Source organism: Kryptolebias marmoratus, linkage group LG2 (genome assembly GCF_001649575.2).
Source record: "Kryptolebias marmoratus isolate JLee-2015 linkage group LG2, ASM164957v2, whole genome shotgun sequence".
Lineage (NCBI taxonomy): Eukaryota > Metazoa > Chordata > Actinopteri > Cyprinodontiformes > Rivulidae > Kryptolebias > Kryptolebias marmoratus.
Window position 1 is genome coordinate 24,189,386 of NC_051431.1, and position 16,142 is coordinate 24,205,527.

A 16,142-nucleotide genomic window follows, 5' to 3' on the forward strand; every position below is an offset into this window, starting at 1 on the left:
ACCTAAAAACCTTAAAACTGTAGTTAAGTTAAAATCAGCAAAACTATGACTAAAAGCTAAAAATAACAGAACAGTAGCTAAATGCTAAATGTCGCAGTACAGTAGCTACAAGTTAAAATTTTAAAAATTATAGCTAATAGCTACATTAAGCAAGAGGGTAGCTAAAATAAGCAAAAGAGTAGCTAAAATTGGAAATTACAAAAAACAGTGACCAAAAGCTAAGATTAGTAAAACAGTAGCTAAAAGCTAAGTTTTAGTAAAATCTTTGCTAAAACCTCCTTAACAAAAATGTAACCTAAAGCTAAAATTAGCAAAACAGCTTGTTAAAAGTTAAAATCAGCAAAACTGTAACTAAAAGATAAAAATAACTAAATGCTAGTAGTTCAATGCTAAATGTCACAATACATTAGCTACAAGCTAAAATTTGAAAAATCATAGCTAAAAAGCTAAAATTAGCAAGAGAGTAGCTAAACACTAAAAGGAGCAATAGAAGACATGTTGTTGAAGCAGATTTCAGAGAATAATGTTTTTAAAGGACTTCAAGAAATCTCAGTTTATTTCTACAGGGGTTTATTTAGTAAATACAGTTAAATACCTGAAATAATATCAAAGTTACTGATCCTAGAAGTCATAGCACATGATTCCTGATATTTTTCATATATGATTTAAAAAGCACAACATATGTAGTCGTAGTCTGATTGCTGACTCAGCATTCACACCCGCAGTTATAAGGATCATACTATAGAAAAGTCTTCAGCTGTACTAAGTTTGGAGAAAATTTAGGATGTTATTTCTGTGTAAACTCATAATACAGTATAAAAACTATGTTTCATCCTAAAAATATGAGTGGATGGAGTGCCTTATTTGTCTAAGTTAAAGCATACATGTAATTAGTTTTATTAACAATAATGTAAGATTCTCAAAGTGTGTAAACCTGTCTGTTTGATTGATTCAGATTTAATTATTGGACTTATTTAATTATTGGACATGGCAGTCCTAAGTTAGTTTTAGTTATTCTTAAGGTTTCATCTTTTCCAAAACCCAATGCAGTCCTGAGTCTTATCCCCGGTCAGTTTTACATCAAACAGCACCTCCATGCATGCAACCAGAACCTCTCTCAGGAAGGAGGGCAGGAAGAGTGATTTGCATGTGAGTTCAGCTCACATAAACTGAGAAACTCACTACAGTTTTAAAGCTTGGGACGACACACATTTTTCATTTGAAGAAAAGAAAAGAAGCTCAGTCACTTCTTCCTTTTTTATTCTTGGTTGTTATTTGAATTTGCAGACTTGTTTCATCTTGATTAAACTAAAAAGTTGTGTAAAGCTTTGGTTTCACCCTCAGAGAAAAACAGATGAATTTACCAAGTGATCATATAAGCATGTTGAATATGTTCCAAATTCACACAGGAAACGTGAATAATGTGATTCCTGCAGTCGTGTCTCTTTCTGGAAGGGTAGAAAAACTGACTTGGATCAGTTTACTGCAAATGCATGTTAACTCAATTAAAGATGGTCTTTCGAATTAAATTGCTTAAGCAATCAAACTTAAGCAGCATTACTTTTAACAAAACTGCACAATAACTTTGTTTCAGTAAAGCAGAAGACTTTGTGATTGTACAATATATAACTCATCTCAGTCGCTCCAGAAATCACAAACTATTACCATCTGGTCAAAAACAAAAAATCAAAAATCTCAAAAGTATCTCAGGTTGCCATTTAATGATATCTTAGTAAGGCCTAAAGTTTTCATTTACTTTTTTTAATTTAAGATGTTTCTAATTATTAACTGTATTTCATCTCAAATAGTTTGTCAAACTGTTAAAAAATAAAATGCTTGGATAACAAACAAACAACCACCCATTTTACAGTGTAAGTGTTGGCATATGGACCTACCTGCACTTTATGGTATGTTATCTATCAGATGAAGCCAGACTCAGAGCTTAAATTATTAATTAATCAGGATTGATGGCTTGGGAGTGGGTCTATAATTGATTCTTTCAGACATTTGTCTCCGATTGTTGAACCCTCACAAAGAATAGGACCCTCTCTTCAACTGCTAGCGCTCCATTGTTTCCTCCGTTGCCTCGTCTCATATTCTAGCCTGTTGCTGGAGCTGCTTTACAGCAAGGGAGGAAGGAAGGAAGGAAGGAAGGAAGGAAGGAAGGAAGGAAGGAAGGAAGTATATATATGAGTGTTAAAGACAGCTAGAGCTCATCCAGCACGCAGTGAAGCTGGAGTTTCTTTCTCCACGTCATGTTAGCAGCAGTGGCGCCTCTCTGAAGCCATTCAGTGACATGTGATATTTATAGATCTGTGCTAACAAATATTTAATGAACATTAGCAGGCAGCTCCAACATGGCTGCACTGCTCCAGTAAAACACTCTGACAGCTAAAAGGAAACTTTGATTTTGCATGTACTGCTTTAATTGTGATACGATTTTTTTTTTTAATCACACAGAAGACTGAGACATCAACACACCTATAGGACCACTGGGGTCAGCCAACCAGTTTCTTCTAGATGTTCAAAGTCCCCAAATCTGTGGAATACTGCTTTACAATGTGGAAATATTCAAATCTCTGCTTAAAACCTGGAGCAGAGTATAAGATAGATTGAATAGATCTTGTGTATGTTGCTGTGTTTTCAATCTACCTGATATTATTTTACTCCTATTTAATGTATTTTTGTATTTTAATGGTCCTACCAAATTATATTGATTTCTATGGATTGATTGTAAAGCATTTTGACCATTTTAGTTGCTTTTAAAGCTATAAAAATACATTTAATATTAACTGATAACTGATTGTATACCTACTGCTTACAAATATACAGAGTTGCATTATATTGTTTGCGCAATTAAGCAAAATATTTTTTTTTAAAAAAGTAACGTGATTAAGTGTTTTCATGAATGGTAAAACGTACCCTGTCATACTACCTTTTGCCCACACGGTGGTGCTAATGCACCGCTCACCGACATAAACAAAACGACCTGACGTCACAGCTGTACGTGCTCCTTGGCTCCTCCCGCAGCGTCAGCGGCACGCGCGTTGTTGTTGTGATTGACAAGAGTCATGTTGAACTTTCGTTTCGCTTCCTCCTGTCACAAAAATGCTTTAAACGCTAAAACACGATGTCAGAAATTCTGATGATGGAGATGGAGAGTGTGACTGTCGGCCCAGCGAAGCCGGAGGAGCGCGCGGAGGACGCCCGTAGCTTTCTGCTGGTGGACGAACAGGAAAACCTGCAGGTGAAGTTGTTTAACCGAGCTAATGCCTGCTAGCAGTTAGCTGCAAAGCTAATGGGGGGAAATAAAACTCTCTCTGGAGGCCACAAAACTGACAGTAGCTACTAATAATCAGGCATGGAGCTTTAGTATAGGTTTCAGAACACGGTACTAAACAAGTGAGGGTATTTCGCTTTGAAATATAGCTTTTAGAAGAAAATAAAAACAGCTTATACCATCTTTAGGGCCCTGCAATATGTTGATTTTATTTAATGCCTTATAGTGCTTCACCGAAGAGTGGCATAAACTGCATTTGGAGGAGGCAGAGCTTTATTATTTTGGGTTGTCATCAGGAAAAGTCCCTGATGAGTCATAGTCTCAGCTGACACAGGAGGCACCACCTTGTATTGTTGTTACAGATGAAGTGAAGGCGGCTTATCCACTTATTTGTGTGTTTATTGTTCTCAAAACAAGGCTCATTGCTGAAGAATTTAGCTGTGATTTCTGGAACAAAACGTGGTGAAATCCAAGCATAGCTCAAAACCAGTTCTTCTTTCTGTTGGGTGTCTGGGTTCCTGGTAGCTAGAAATATCCTGCTTACAGACCCAAATCTAATCACAGGAGCCAAAAATATCACGATAATATGGCCAGGCAAATCATCGGCCGCACAGACGCAGTTCTCTGCCTGACCTACTGTCTGCTCTCCAGGTCCACGATGAGGCGGACTTTTTGGAGAGACTTGGCTGTGCAGACGTCGCAGGGGTCAAGGTCCTCTCCATCTTTGGCAACACCGGAGATGGCAAGTCCCACACGCTGAACCACATCCTGTTTGACGGCGAGAGCGTGTTCTATACCTCCAAGTCTCCCAGCTCCTGCACGGTGGGAGTGTGGGCAGCCTATAATCCCTCTCTCAGCCTGATCGCCCTGGATACAGAAGGTCTGCTGGGAGCAGCAGCCAATCAGAACCAGAGAATGCGTCTGCTGTTGAAGGTACGTTTAGTGCCGGCAGGTTGGTTTTGTTGCTTTCGATCAATAACCTAATCTGTTTCTGCCTGAGGTAAGACGTGGTTGTTCATTTTTCTCTTCTCGGTGAAAACTGGATTTATTTACTCTGCAAACTCATTTGTAGACCTTGAGCAGCAGTTCAGTTTCATTACTGTGTTTTCTTTCTGCTGTTCGCTAAGCTTAGTCAATTTTTACAATCATCTTTGTTCTGAAATAAATTTTAGTCTTGATATTGTGTCACAGTAGTTGTAACATTTTGTCAACTGTTTGCATTTACAATGCCTGTTCATAAAAAATACTTTATTTGATATATTTTCTACAAAGGTTTACATGTTAATCTAATAGGTAAAAATCCTGAAATCCTGTCAGTTTTTCATGCTTTCTGTTGTTTTCTCTGAAGCAGCCATAGGTGCTACTTTGGTCTTGAGCCCACAGACATTTTCTCTCCTATTCTCGTCAGATTCTGGCAGTGTCTGATATCGTCGTCTATCGCACTCGGGCCGAGCGGCTCCACAACGACATGTTCCAGTTCCTGAGCAGCGCGTCGAGGGCGTACCTGAAGCACTTCACCCGGGAGCTGAAGGCCCTGTCCAGCCGCTGTGGTCTGGATGTGCCTCTGTCCTGCCTCGGGCCCTCCGTCATCGTCTTCCAGGAGACGACACACACTCAGCTGCTGGGCCACGGTAGGAGAGAGGCTCCCAGTGACCTGTGTGAAAATACATCCATAAAGCTTCATTTTATTTCTAGCATTGTACTTGTAGATTTTTTATTTTGTCAATTCTTCTTTTTTTTTTTTTTAATTATTGCCCACTAACAAAAGGCATATACAGTCAATATTGTTTTTGCCCATGTTTGTGAATGTGTGTTTATGTGGCAGTATGTTACTAAATTATCTCACTACCCGTTAGACATATTTAGTAGTTAGATGAACAACTGATTAACTTTAGGAGTCAACCTGATTCAAGATGGCTGCCTCTGCCTTCTAACCTTAAAAAAACCCAGACAGATTGGCTATATTTCATTAAATTTTACAGATACTGAGCTAAAATATTGTTGTTATAGTAGCTGAGAGTCATTCACGACTAGGGTTGGGCATCAAGTCTTGAGAATTTTTAAATTTTGATTCCTAGTTTTGATACTCAGAGGAAGAAGCCACAGGACAACAACGAAAAGAATCTGCAGGAAGTGTGTGCGCAACCGTAGACGGTGTGCAGTGGCGTGTCCTTGTCACATGAACAGTGTCTTTCTGAGACATAGTTTTAATTTGTGTCGGAAGTCCAGACTTCAAGCTTTACACCAGTTTTTAAATTGTGTGGATAGTCCAAGGAAAACCAGAGTTATGATAAACAATTCACACCACTTTTTTTTTTCTTTCCTGAAAATCATCATCATATTTGAAGCACGTTAGAGCGAGAGGCGGCGAGCGAAGACGGAGAGTCTCGAGGAAAAAAAACTCCCATCCTCCATCCGATCTCACCCCCAACCACACCGAACGATAAAACACACACCCTTCTCCATTATAACGGAGGCCCAAAGTTATTAGTCAAGCGCCAAAAATCTCCAGGAATTCTGGCGGCGTCAAAAAAAAAAAAAAAGCAATGATTGCTGGAGTGAATAATGAGATTTGTAATATTTAGCATGTTTGGATGTTATGGTTGGGGTGTAGTGTGGTGTGTTTAGTGTTAGGTTTAGTCAGTTTTAGTCTGAGTCAAAATAAGTAGGTGGTTTTTGAACATGGAGCTCCAGCTTCTGTTTGGAGGCTGGGAGCCGGAGATGATGGCCTCAGCCTCGCACCGCACTGCAGTCTTGAGTCAGGGAAGTCGAACAATAAAATACGTCTTATACCAACACTGAGGCAGCTAACAAGTTGTGCTCGGCGTAAAACGGTGGCTCAGCTCAAATGGAAACACCCAGCTAACGTTAGCCAGGCTGTTGACCAGACTCCGCGATGTGCTGCTCCTGGGGAAAGCTGTTGGTGTGACAAATTGAAGAGTGCAACAGAAAGGTTACAGCTTATATTGCCTCTTAAAAGAATCCGAATCGAGAATCGTTTGGAACCGGAATCTAAACGAGGAATCAGAATCGGGACCGGAATCGTTCACGACACACATTCAGAGCACGACGTCTCGCAGTATCACACGAGATCATGCGTGACGTTATTTTTGAGGTTTGACCAAAACGGCTTCAAATTTCTCACCATAAGACAGCCTAAGTCTAAAACTGTGGCATGAAAGGCGCTGGGCAATACACATTTTTCAAGGAATGCTTTTTTTTTTAATTTACTGTCTTTTTTTTTTTTCCTCTCTGGTGTAGACTCGAAGGTGGCGGGCCATGCGGACACGCTGCTCCAGAAGCGTTTCCATGACCTGTGTTTGGGGACGGAGGCCTTCAGCTCGGTCCAGTACGTCGGCACTCAGACCATCGCCCCCCCCACAGACTACAGCCGCCTTCTGGAGGCCGTCAGGCAGCAAGTGAAGAACACTCACACGCGCTCCCCCCGCCAGCCGGGCATCGTATTTCGCGCTCTGGAAGTGAGTGCGACTCGCGGCGCGTTAACGGATGAATGAAAAGGAGCGAGCCTTTTTGTTTTAATTAGTCTTCTGGGTGTTCCTCCCCTCGTCTGGCTTTTAGCCCCTCGTCTGGTTTTATGTTCGCGCTCTTTAAGCTTCCGTTTTTATCTCTCCCAGGCTCTGAGCGAGCGTTTCTGCGGGGAGCTATCAGACGACAAGATGACGCTGTACTCCTTCTTCCCAGATGAGTACTTCACCTGCTCCTCTGTCTGCCTCAGCTGCAAGTAAGTCAGAGCAGTTTTCTACACCGGGGCATTAAAGGAGCATTTTGATTTTCTTTTTAGTTAAATCTTAGAAAAAAAGTCACCGTTTCACCTTCACTCACTCTTATTTTACTGGGATAATTGGTAATCTTTTCCTGATGATCTCATGGTTTTATGATTCTCTCAGGAGAAGCCCAGCTTTTATGTTGAAAAGCTCTGCTCTGCTGTTTGGTCCGATTTAAAGACATTTTTCTTTACGTACTTGTTTTATTTTAAAAGATCTCTAGAGCAGGAATGTGTTTGAGCAACTCTCTTTATTTTATCTGCCTCCAATATTTATGCTGTGCTGATTGTTATCGCCTGCTGCTAAAAGGCAGGTGCTTTCGCCTGCGTTTGTGTCTGTTAGCAAAATATCTTATGAACCAGTGGACAGATTTCTGTTGCAACTCTCAGACTGTAATCGTTTGAGGAACAGCAACAACTGATTAACTTTGGAAGTCAACCCAGTTCAAGATGGCTGCTTCACCTAGTCATACTCTGCGAACACAGAAAGTGCTGTAAGGCACTCAGTGTTTTAGATACTGAGATAAAACTTGGTGTGGTAGTAGCTGAGAGCTGAGAGTCATCCCCAACATATACTCCGAGGGCGAACTGATTAAGATACTGTTAAAGGTTTTGGCATCAACTCTTGGAGTCAACCCTGTTTGTCTGTTAACAAAATATCTATTATACTGCTGGATGGATTTTAATGACACCTTCAAGCAGTAATCACTGGATGTACGTCTACAGCTGAAGTCAGTGCAGTTCAAGATGGCCGCCACAGCTGATCAATCATAGCCAGGACAAAAATGGCTCTAACTCAGTCAGGTTTAGAGACATTGATCTAAACTCTGATGTGGTAGTAGCTGAGAGTCTTTAACACATACTCTGAGTGGGATCACGCTATTTTAGGTTTGACCAAACTGGCTGTAACTTCATTATTTCTCATCATAAGATGACGTTAGTTTAAAAGTTGAGTGTGAAAGGTGGCGGGCGATATGCATTATTCACTTTGTCAGCAGCTGCTCAGCCACCTGAATGAAAAGTGTTTGTTGTTTCTTTCTCGCTGCTGTTTTTGTGTCAGCATCCGCTGTAAAAACGGAATGAACCACCTAAGAGACAGAATCCCCCACATGGCAGATGGACTCTGTCAGTTTGCACATCAGTACAACAACAAGGTCCTCATCTGCAAGGTGAGCCGGCGTCATCGCGCTCAGCTCTGTGGACTTAGCGTGTCGACATGCCTCCCGTTGAACTTTGGCTTTATCTGCAGCGGTGTTACGAAGGAGGCAGAGAGGTGATCGTTGTGCCGAAAACGTCAGCTTCCACTGACAACCCGTGGTTTGGACTGGCCAAATACGCCTGGTCGGGGTCAGTAAACGCTCACACACCCGTTTTAAAACGCCTTTCAGACAGTTAAGTCTTCAACCACTGTCTGTGTCGCTCCTGTCTCTCTGCTTCAGATACGTGTTGGAGTGTGCCAGCTGTGGTGTGATCTACCGCAGCAGGCAGTACTGGATGGGCAACCAGGACCCTGAAAGCATCGTGGTGCGTTCGGAGGTCAAACATGTCTGGGAGGATGTGAGTAACTCCAGCCCCTACCTTTCATCTTCCACACTCGTACAGATTCGTACTTATTCATGACTCTAATTATAAAAACATGTTTGATGTTTTTTTCATTTAATCACTGATTCTGTAAATTCACACCTGCAGCTGTCACTCTGTCGTTTGACATTAATCCTCACAGGAGACTATTGGAGCATTAATTGTCCTCTAAAGTCAAAAATACTCTTTTTTTTTTTTTTTTTTCCAAACAATTTTTAGATGGTTAAAGGTCAATTATTATTTTTACACTGTTCATAATTTGAGATGTTTGAAAGTCTACTAAGTCCTGAAACTTTGTTGTATTTAATAAAAAATGAAGTTAATTTGCTGGTTTTATGCAAGTAGTTTTATTAACAATTTTTTATGGCTCTTTTTTGAAGCATAAAAGTTGAATTTGTGTAGTTTTTATGTTTATTAGAAGTTATGTATGGAAGTACAAAAAATAATATAGTGTATTTAATGAAGCCTGAGTTGATACATCTCTCACTTTATACATTAATGCTATTGACTTTAACTTTATATATTTATGTGATTTCTAGCAAAATGAATATAATTAACTCCAAGAAATTTAATTTCAGACATTCTTAATATTTTAGCTCCTATGTAGATGTTGAGTTAATTGAAAGATTGGCAAAATGTACAAGTTTTGTTTTACTTGGACTTATGGTCAATTTATTAAACTAAAAACACTTATTAAAACTAAATTTTTATTGTATTTAGCTCATCTTTGAATATATTCTAAAGCTGAGTAAATGTTTTTTTTACAGCAAAGATATTTGTATCATCTGAAAACAGTATAAATTGTAATTGTTGACTTTGCAAATATCATTTATGTGCAACTGAAATAACACTGGTTCCAGGGCGGAGCCTTGAGGAATCCCACAAGAAACTGAATAATTGTGAATTTGTTGTTTATCTGAATGTATTGAAATAACTTCATGTTTTCATTTAACTCCAGAGTTTTATTAGCGATGGAAATGATACAAACTGTCGTCTGATTTCAGTTTGTAACAAAAACGTGAAGCTTTTCTGCAGAATAAAAGTGGAACGTGAAGGAAATGTTGAACTTATTGTTTTGGTCTCTGTCTCTTGTCTCAGTCTGACGCCTTCCTGACCAGCCACCAGAACGCTGCTCAGAGGGTCCTGGACGGGATGAGCTTTGTGATTCAGTCGGTGTCTGAGTACAGCACCGGCCCCACTAAAGCCGTCACAGCCTGGCTCACTGACCAGGTGGCGCCTCCTTACTGGAGACCCAACGCAGAGATCACTGTGAGTATGCAGAGCTAAAGCACAGGAGCTGTAGTGACTGCAGCAAGTCCAGGCATTTTCAGTTTTCTCATTGTTTGCTCCTCCTCCTCCTCTTCCTGCTGACCCTCAGGCCTGTCATGGATGTCAGAAGGTGTTTGAGGAGGCAGAGAGGAAACATCACTGCAGATCATGTGGCGAAGGTTTCTGCCACCCCTGCTCCAGCCACAGGATGCCCGTCCCAGAACGGGGCTGGGGCAGCGGTCCAGTCAGGGTGTGTCAGGCCTGCTATCGCCACGGGGCGCCGCCTGACACCAACAACCAGGGTACGACACACGCAGTCCGTCACCGAAGGCTGCCGCTGAACCACAGGCCTTAAATCTGGAGTTAAACTAGAACAAAGAGTTATTTTCTCTGTCACATTTGGCATGTTTTACTATTTGCATCTGAACTTCGTTGCCTCTCACACACAATCTTGGCTCTTTCTGTAGCGTGTAAGGTGGAGCCACATGGTCTGATTGCTCGCAGAGTGACGGAGGTGGCCCAGTCTACACTCGACATGGTGACTACGGCTGTGGACTACCCACTCTGTGAGTGCAGCTGCACCATTACACATTGTTCAAGACGATGCTCATAGGAAGCACACAACTGATTTCAGTAGATATATCTAAATAAACATGCAGAAACTGTGGGCCTTTTGGTTTTAGTGTGCAGTTTGAGCATATCTGCTGGCATTCACTCGTCACAGTGATGGTGTAAAATGACTGTAAGATAAGTCAATATATTTTTGTCTCTTATGACAAAAACTGTGACTAAACAGATTTTTTTAACCTAATAAAATAAAGCAGAATTGGATCTAAAGAGTGAACCAGCCAAAGAAGAAAAGGTGTTACTAGGAAATCTATAAAAACAGAGAAGCAGGTCTGGTTGAGCTGTCAGAGCAGAAACCTTGACTGGTTGTTTACAAAGGGCTGGAATATGAAGCGAAATTAGGTGATTAACTGGCTGTGTTGAACTGAAAGTCAGAGGTTTTGGTACCATGAAGCAGGATCGCTTTGAGCCTGGTTAGATCACCCTGAGGTTGAACTCGTAACCTGCTCCGGAGCAGTTTACAAGTTCATTTTAGAGTTTAAATGCCAGCAAGAAGCTCCACCCATAATAATCCAAACAGAAAAGTCTGACTGAAACAATATGATGCTGTCTTAGTTGTACCCAGTTTTCAACATCATAAATAATGGTTGGAATTAGCTTGTGATCATCCATCCGTCCATCCATTTTCTTTACCCTACCTCCAGCAGTCACTGTTCAAGAGGCGGGGGACATCCTGGACAGGTTGGAAGTCCATCACAGAGACACATAGAGACCAACGAGACAAACAACCGTTCATGCTCTCACTCAGTTACCTAACATGCATGTTTTTGGTCTGTGGGAGGAAACCGGAGTACCCGGAGTAAACCCACATGAGCACAGGGAGAACATGTAAACTTAATGTGAAACTGACATCCGTGTAAAAGTTTTTAAGAGCGTTCATGAGAACCACTATGACATTTTTGAGATCGTAGTTAGTTCGTCAGTCCCGTCATTGAACTGTTTCTCCAACTGAGGTTGTTTTTTAGAGCTACAGTATCTGCAGCAGGTAAGGTATTAATTGTTCATAACCTCTCCACAGAGCCCCACTTTGTAAAAGTCACCTAAAATATCTCGAGTTAATGAACACTTCTTTCTCAGGAGGTACAATCAAACATTAAAAACCAAATAATCTCTAACTTATTTACTCGTCCATCTGTTCACCCCTCAGGTTTCGTGAAGGACGTGGCTCGACCAGATTACTGGGTTCCGGACCAGAACATCACCCAGTGCCATCAGTGCTCCAAAACCTTCACAGCAGCCATGTCCAAGCACCACTGCAGGGCCTGCGGGCAGGGGGTGTGTGGGCCCTGTTCCACACACATCAAACCTGTGCCCTCCAGGGGGTGGGACCACCCTGTCAGAGTGTGTGACGGTTGCTTCGCCCGCACGGACACCCTGTGACCACCGCCACCCGAAACAGGTCTCTACGTACTCTCAGTCTTCCTCAGGTGGTCCACACACGCCGCTGAGACTCCCAGCACTGCGGCTCTGTGAAACCAGGGGGGTCAATTTAACAGCTCTAAATGACTGAACTGAAGTCTGCTCTGTTTGTGTGTGACTCGTCAGGCTGCACAGATGGTTTAAAATCCTCATCGCTGTGGTTTCAGACTGTCAGCAGGGATCATCTTATCCAGCCTGCACCTAACAAACTGATTCTGGGGCAGTTTTGAGACCCAAAACCTGTTGTGGTTCACTTTCACTGCAGCCGTTTTGACCAGTCAGACCCCTTTAGGGCAAACTGGATGAATCCCAGGCTGGACGGGCCCCTTTTTAAACAAGCTGCTTTTAAAATTTAAGACTTTAATCTTCTAAGTTTTCAATTTCTCACAGCAGATCTTAAACACAAGTGCACTCTAGTGTGGTCTTCCTCGTCCATTTCATTACGTTCTAACATCACTACAGCGGGCTGTTCCGTCTCAGATCGAAGAGTTTCTCAAATAAAACGAACAAGCAAGCAAATCAAAGGGCTTTACCGGGAACAGCAGAAGATTTAGACGTTTTACGGACTTTCGAAGCAACCCGCGGCAATCCGCCCTCATCGTCTCTCGTTTGACTCGTTCGCAGAGTTTACGGGAGCTGTGAGGAGTTCAACTTTTCAGATACGTTTCTTCTGAACTGTCTCACCTCTAAGCAAAGAGAAATATTACAGATATTAAAGTAGAAAAATGTAGCTCAGAGCGACGCTGTGGCACTTGGAGCAAAGAGAAACAACCGGTGGGAAACAGGTCGATCTGCAGCAGCATGTGCCTTCAATGAGTTTCTTTTTACCCAATTCTTTTAGCCACTAAGGTTTTTTTTTGTTGTTGTTGAGATTTCTTCATATGTACTACAGTTAAATAAATTATTTGTGCTGAATTATGAAGAAATATCATTTACAGCGTGGATGGTGAAAGAGTAGAATATGTCTTAACCCATTTAGACATTCCAGTTTTAAAAATAAACCTGTGTAATAATGTAGATTTTACCTCTCATGTGAACCAATGATGCTTTCTTCAGATAACATGCAGCTGCACTCGGCGTCAGAAGCAGCCTCTGTAAATCCCGTGTCGATGTAAATCATTTATATAAAGTTGGTATAAAAACGACAGCTTTTCTATGCATAAAAATAGGATGTTTCAATTCTTTTTTTTTCTGTGTGTGCAAATAACAATTGAGGGTTTTAAGATGTTTTCCAATCAAACCTAGCAATGGACAATCTTGACTTAATTGTGATTTGAAGAGCCTTATTCAAATAAAGAAATCAAAGGAAGAATGTGTGTCTACATGAATGATTCTGTATCTTTCCTTTTTTTACTGATTGATTTTTTTTTAGCGCAAAATCTGAGATTGTTTTGTATTATTTTGTACTCAAATTATATTCTAGAAATATGACTGTAATCAAAGGCCCGCCACCATTAATGCCAGAGTTTGACTAAGATCATTTTCTGATGAGAAGGAACAGAGGTAAAGTCGTGATCGAACCTTGGCAGTGACATTTTACATGATCTCATCCAATATTGCAAAATCTCACAGGATCTGTGTTGAAGACTCTCGGCTCCGACAGCACCAAATCTGAGCTCAGTGTCTGTGAAACTGACTGCATTGTAGCCTTTTTTGTTTTTGCTTTGGTGGCTTCGTTGTGTCAGACCTTGCAGCTTAATCAGTTGTAGACGTGCACCCAGTGATTACTTTCTGAGCTTCTCATTAAAGCATCTGTGGTGTGGGGAAGCTGGTCGTCCACCAGAACTGGAGGACTGGTTAGTGTTCAAGTAAAGATGGATGGTGCAAAATATAGGGAAAGTTGAGGGAAACCTGTTTGAGTCTTCCAGAGATTTGAGTTTGTGCACGCTGTTATGTGAGACCACCTACTAGACCTGTCTTTTTACTCTCAGCAGGACAATGCCCCTTAACCAGTGGTGTCCAATCCTGGAGGGCCACTAGTCTGCAGGTTTTAGATGTTTCTCTGCTGTGACACACCTGATCTGAATGACTGAGTGATTAACAGGCTTCTGCAGAACTTGAAGACCTGCTGAAGAGCAGGGAAACAACTAAAACCTGCAGGATAGTGGCCCTCCAGGACCAGGATTGGACACCTCTGCACTAAAAGCACAGCTAAAGCGACACTTCAGAGGTTTAAGGAGAACCAGTTTAAGGTCCTGGAATGGTCCAGTTAAATCTCTGGTACAAAAAACAATCATGGATGTATTGTACTTCCATCCCCCCCCCCCAAAAAAAAAAGTTGTACTTCTTTATACTAACATGTTGAAAGTTACTTAGAGGACATTTAATTTGAACTATTAAAACATTCTCCTGATTATTGGTTTTATTATTATTTTAATAGTAGTTTACTTTTGTAATGTTTTTAAAACCAAGTACTTTAGATTAATTTAAAATTACATTCATTTTAAAGCAAGTTATGTGCATCACTTTATTAGTTGCAGCTGAAGCTTGTAGGTGATTTTCCCAGAGCACATATTAACAGACCATATCAGGAAATTATTATTTGCATGATTAGATTTGACTGTTCCGGTTTATGATGGCTCACATTTGAAGAGAAGCATCATTGTTCAGCTTATCTGTACCCTTCATGCTTTTCCACTTGTCAAAACGTGAACTTAAGTAAAACGCTGCTCATCTGGTTTTTAATATTTAAAGCCATTTGTTTAATGTTCACAAGGTAGTCTCTTTTAATATTACGTCCACATGGCGGTCACACAAACTGTCATCAGTGGAGCAAACAGAAATTGGGGATCTGTTTTAGATGCAGCAATGAAATGATGGGTGCAGTGTTTTATTTGTACACCAGGGGGCGGTAGATGAACTCAAACAGAGCTGCGGTGCTGTAGAATAAGACCACCCACCAGTGGCTGTTCTGAGTGTTTCCCAGCAGGGGGTTTTACTATGAACAAGTCCTAGATGGATGCCAGGAATTAGTGTTTTTTTTTTCCTGTTAACAAGTTGTTTATGTTCTTGAACACCCCTCTCAGCCGAACGGTCTGGCTGAGAGAAAGGCCAAATATCACAACAAACTCAAACATTCAGTTCATCTTTGAGACTTAAAAGTGAAATGAAAAATGTTTTGAATCTAATATTAATTAAAAGAAGGTCATAAAAGGTGTGAGCTTTCAAACTCTCACATCTTAGTTTGAAACTAATAATAAGAGATCAAAAACATCACTCTGTATGTTCTATGGTCACTCAAATGTGTGACGTCGACAGTGCCAAACAGGATCGCAAACAAGTACGTGAATATGGCTCATCTGAGGGTGAAATGGGTCAGTTTGTTGCAATTAATTGTGAAAAACGACTCAAAAGTACAACAACTGTTTTATCTCCAGCTTCCCGAAGGACAAGAAACTTAGATGGGTTTGGTTAAGCTCCAAGTGACCAGCTGAAGTACAACCCTTCAATATTATAGTCCACTGGCTTCATGGACTATTTTTAATTACAAAAAGAAGGCATATAGAGAGGTCGTCGCCACAGAGAACCAGACACAGAAAAGACAGAGAATCTGCGGCAAGCACAAAGGCCCACGTGTGTTAGAGGTATGTAGACCTAAAATTTATGAGATCATTTTGTGTTTTACAGTGAAATTTGCTCTTGACGAACAACAGTAGTGACACTATTGTTTGGTTATTGGAAGATTCTCAACACCCAGAGCTCTAATAAGGAGAAAGTGATCGAGCCAGGCGCCGTGCACAGTCGCAGTGTAAATATAAATGTGACCCATTCTGCAAAATGAGTCGTAATACTCACAGGCCATGATTGATTTTTGCTACAAATGAGATTAATGAAGAAATGAAAAGTCTTTTAATCCTAATACTATTTGGTTGCTTAGAAACTGACCGTTTTTCTCTGCTGGCTGCTGAAGTGATGGGAATCTCCTTAAAGACTGTGTGACGTCACTGTAAAGTCTGGGGGTTCCCCTTGTGAAATGTGGGGCTTGAGTTCCCAAAGGTATCACTCCAGACCAAACAAAAAAGTGTTTTCAAACCAGTATTCTTGTTAACAAAACTTGCTACTTCTTCTGCTTCCATTCTGCTCATAACCACTGACAGTAACCTCCTCAGTGTCCTACAGCGGCCTGCCACAGCTGGCCGTGGCACCGATGACATCACCAACCAAGGACGCTAACATTTACCC

The 16,142-nt window shown here is 41.1% G+C and overlaps 1 protein-coding gene across 1 annotated transcript; it reads left to right on the forward strand.

Annotated features, from left to right (window-relative positions):
• The first annotated feature begins 3,032 nt into the window (after positions 1-3,032).
• On the forward strand, positions 3,033-13,272 carry si:ch211-11n16.2 (zinc finger FYVE domain-containing protein 1). Its single transcript, XM_017435350.3, has 12 exons — positions 3,033-3,247; positions 3,932-4,213; positions 4,689-4,911; positions 6,542-6,759; positions 6,916-7,022; positions 8,125-8,233; positions 8,314-8,411; positions 8,504-8,621; positions 9,744-9,914; positions 10,024-10,216; positions 10,382-10,480; positions 11,689-13,272. Exons 1-12 carry the CDS (start codon positions 3,131-3,133, stop codon positions 11,919-11,921), a joined length of 1,968 nt encoding a protein of 655 aa, XP_017290839.1. The 5' UTR covers positions 3,033-3,130; the 3' UTR covers positions 11,922-13,272.
• The last annotated feature ends 2,870 nt before the right edge of the window (positions 13,273-16,142 follow it).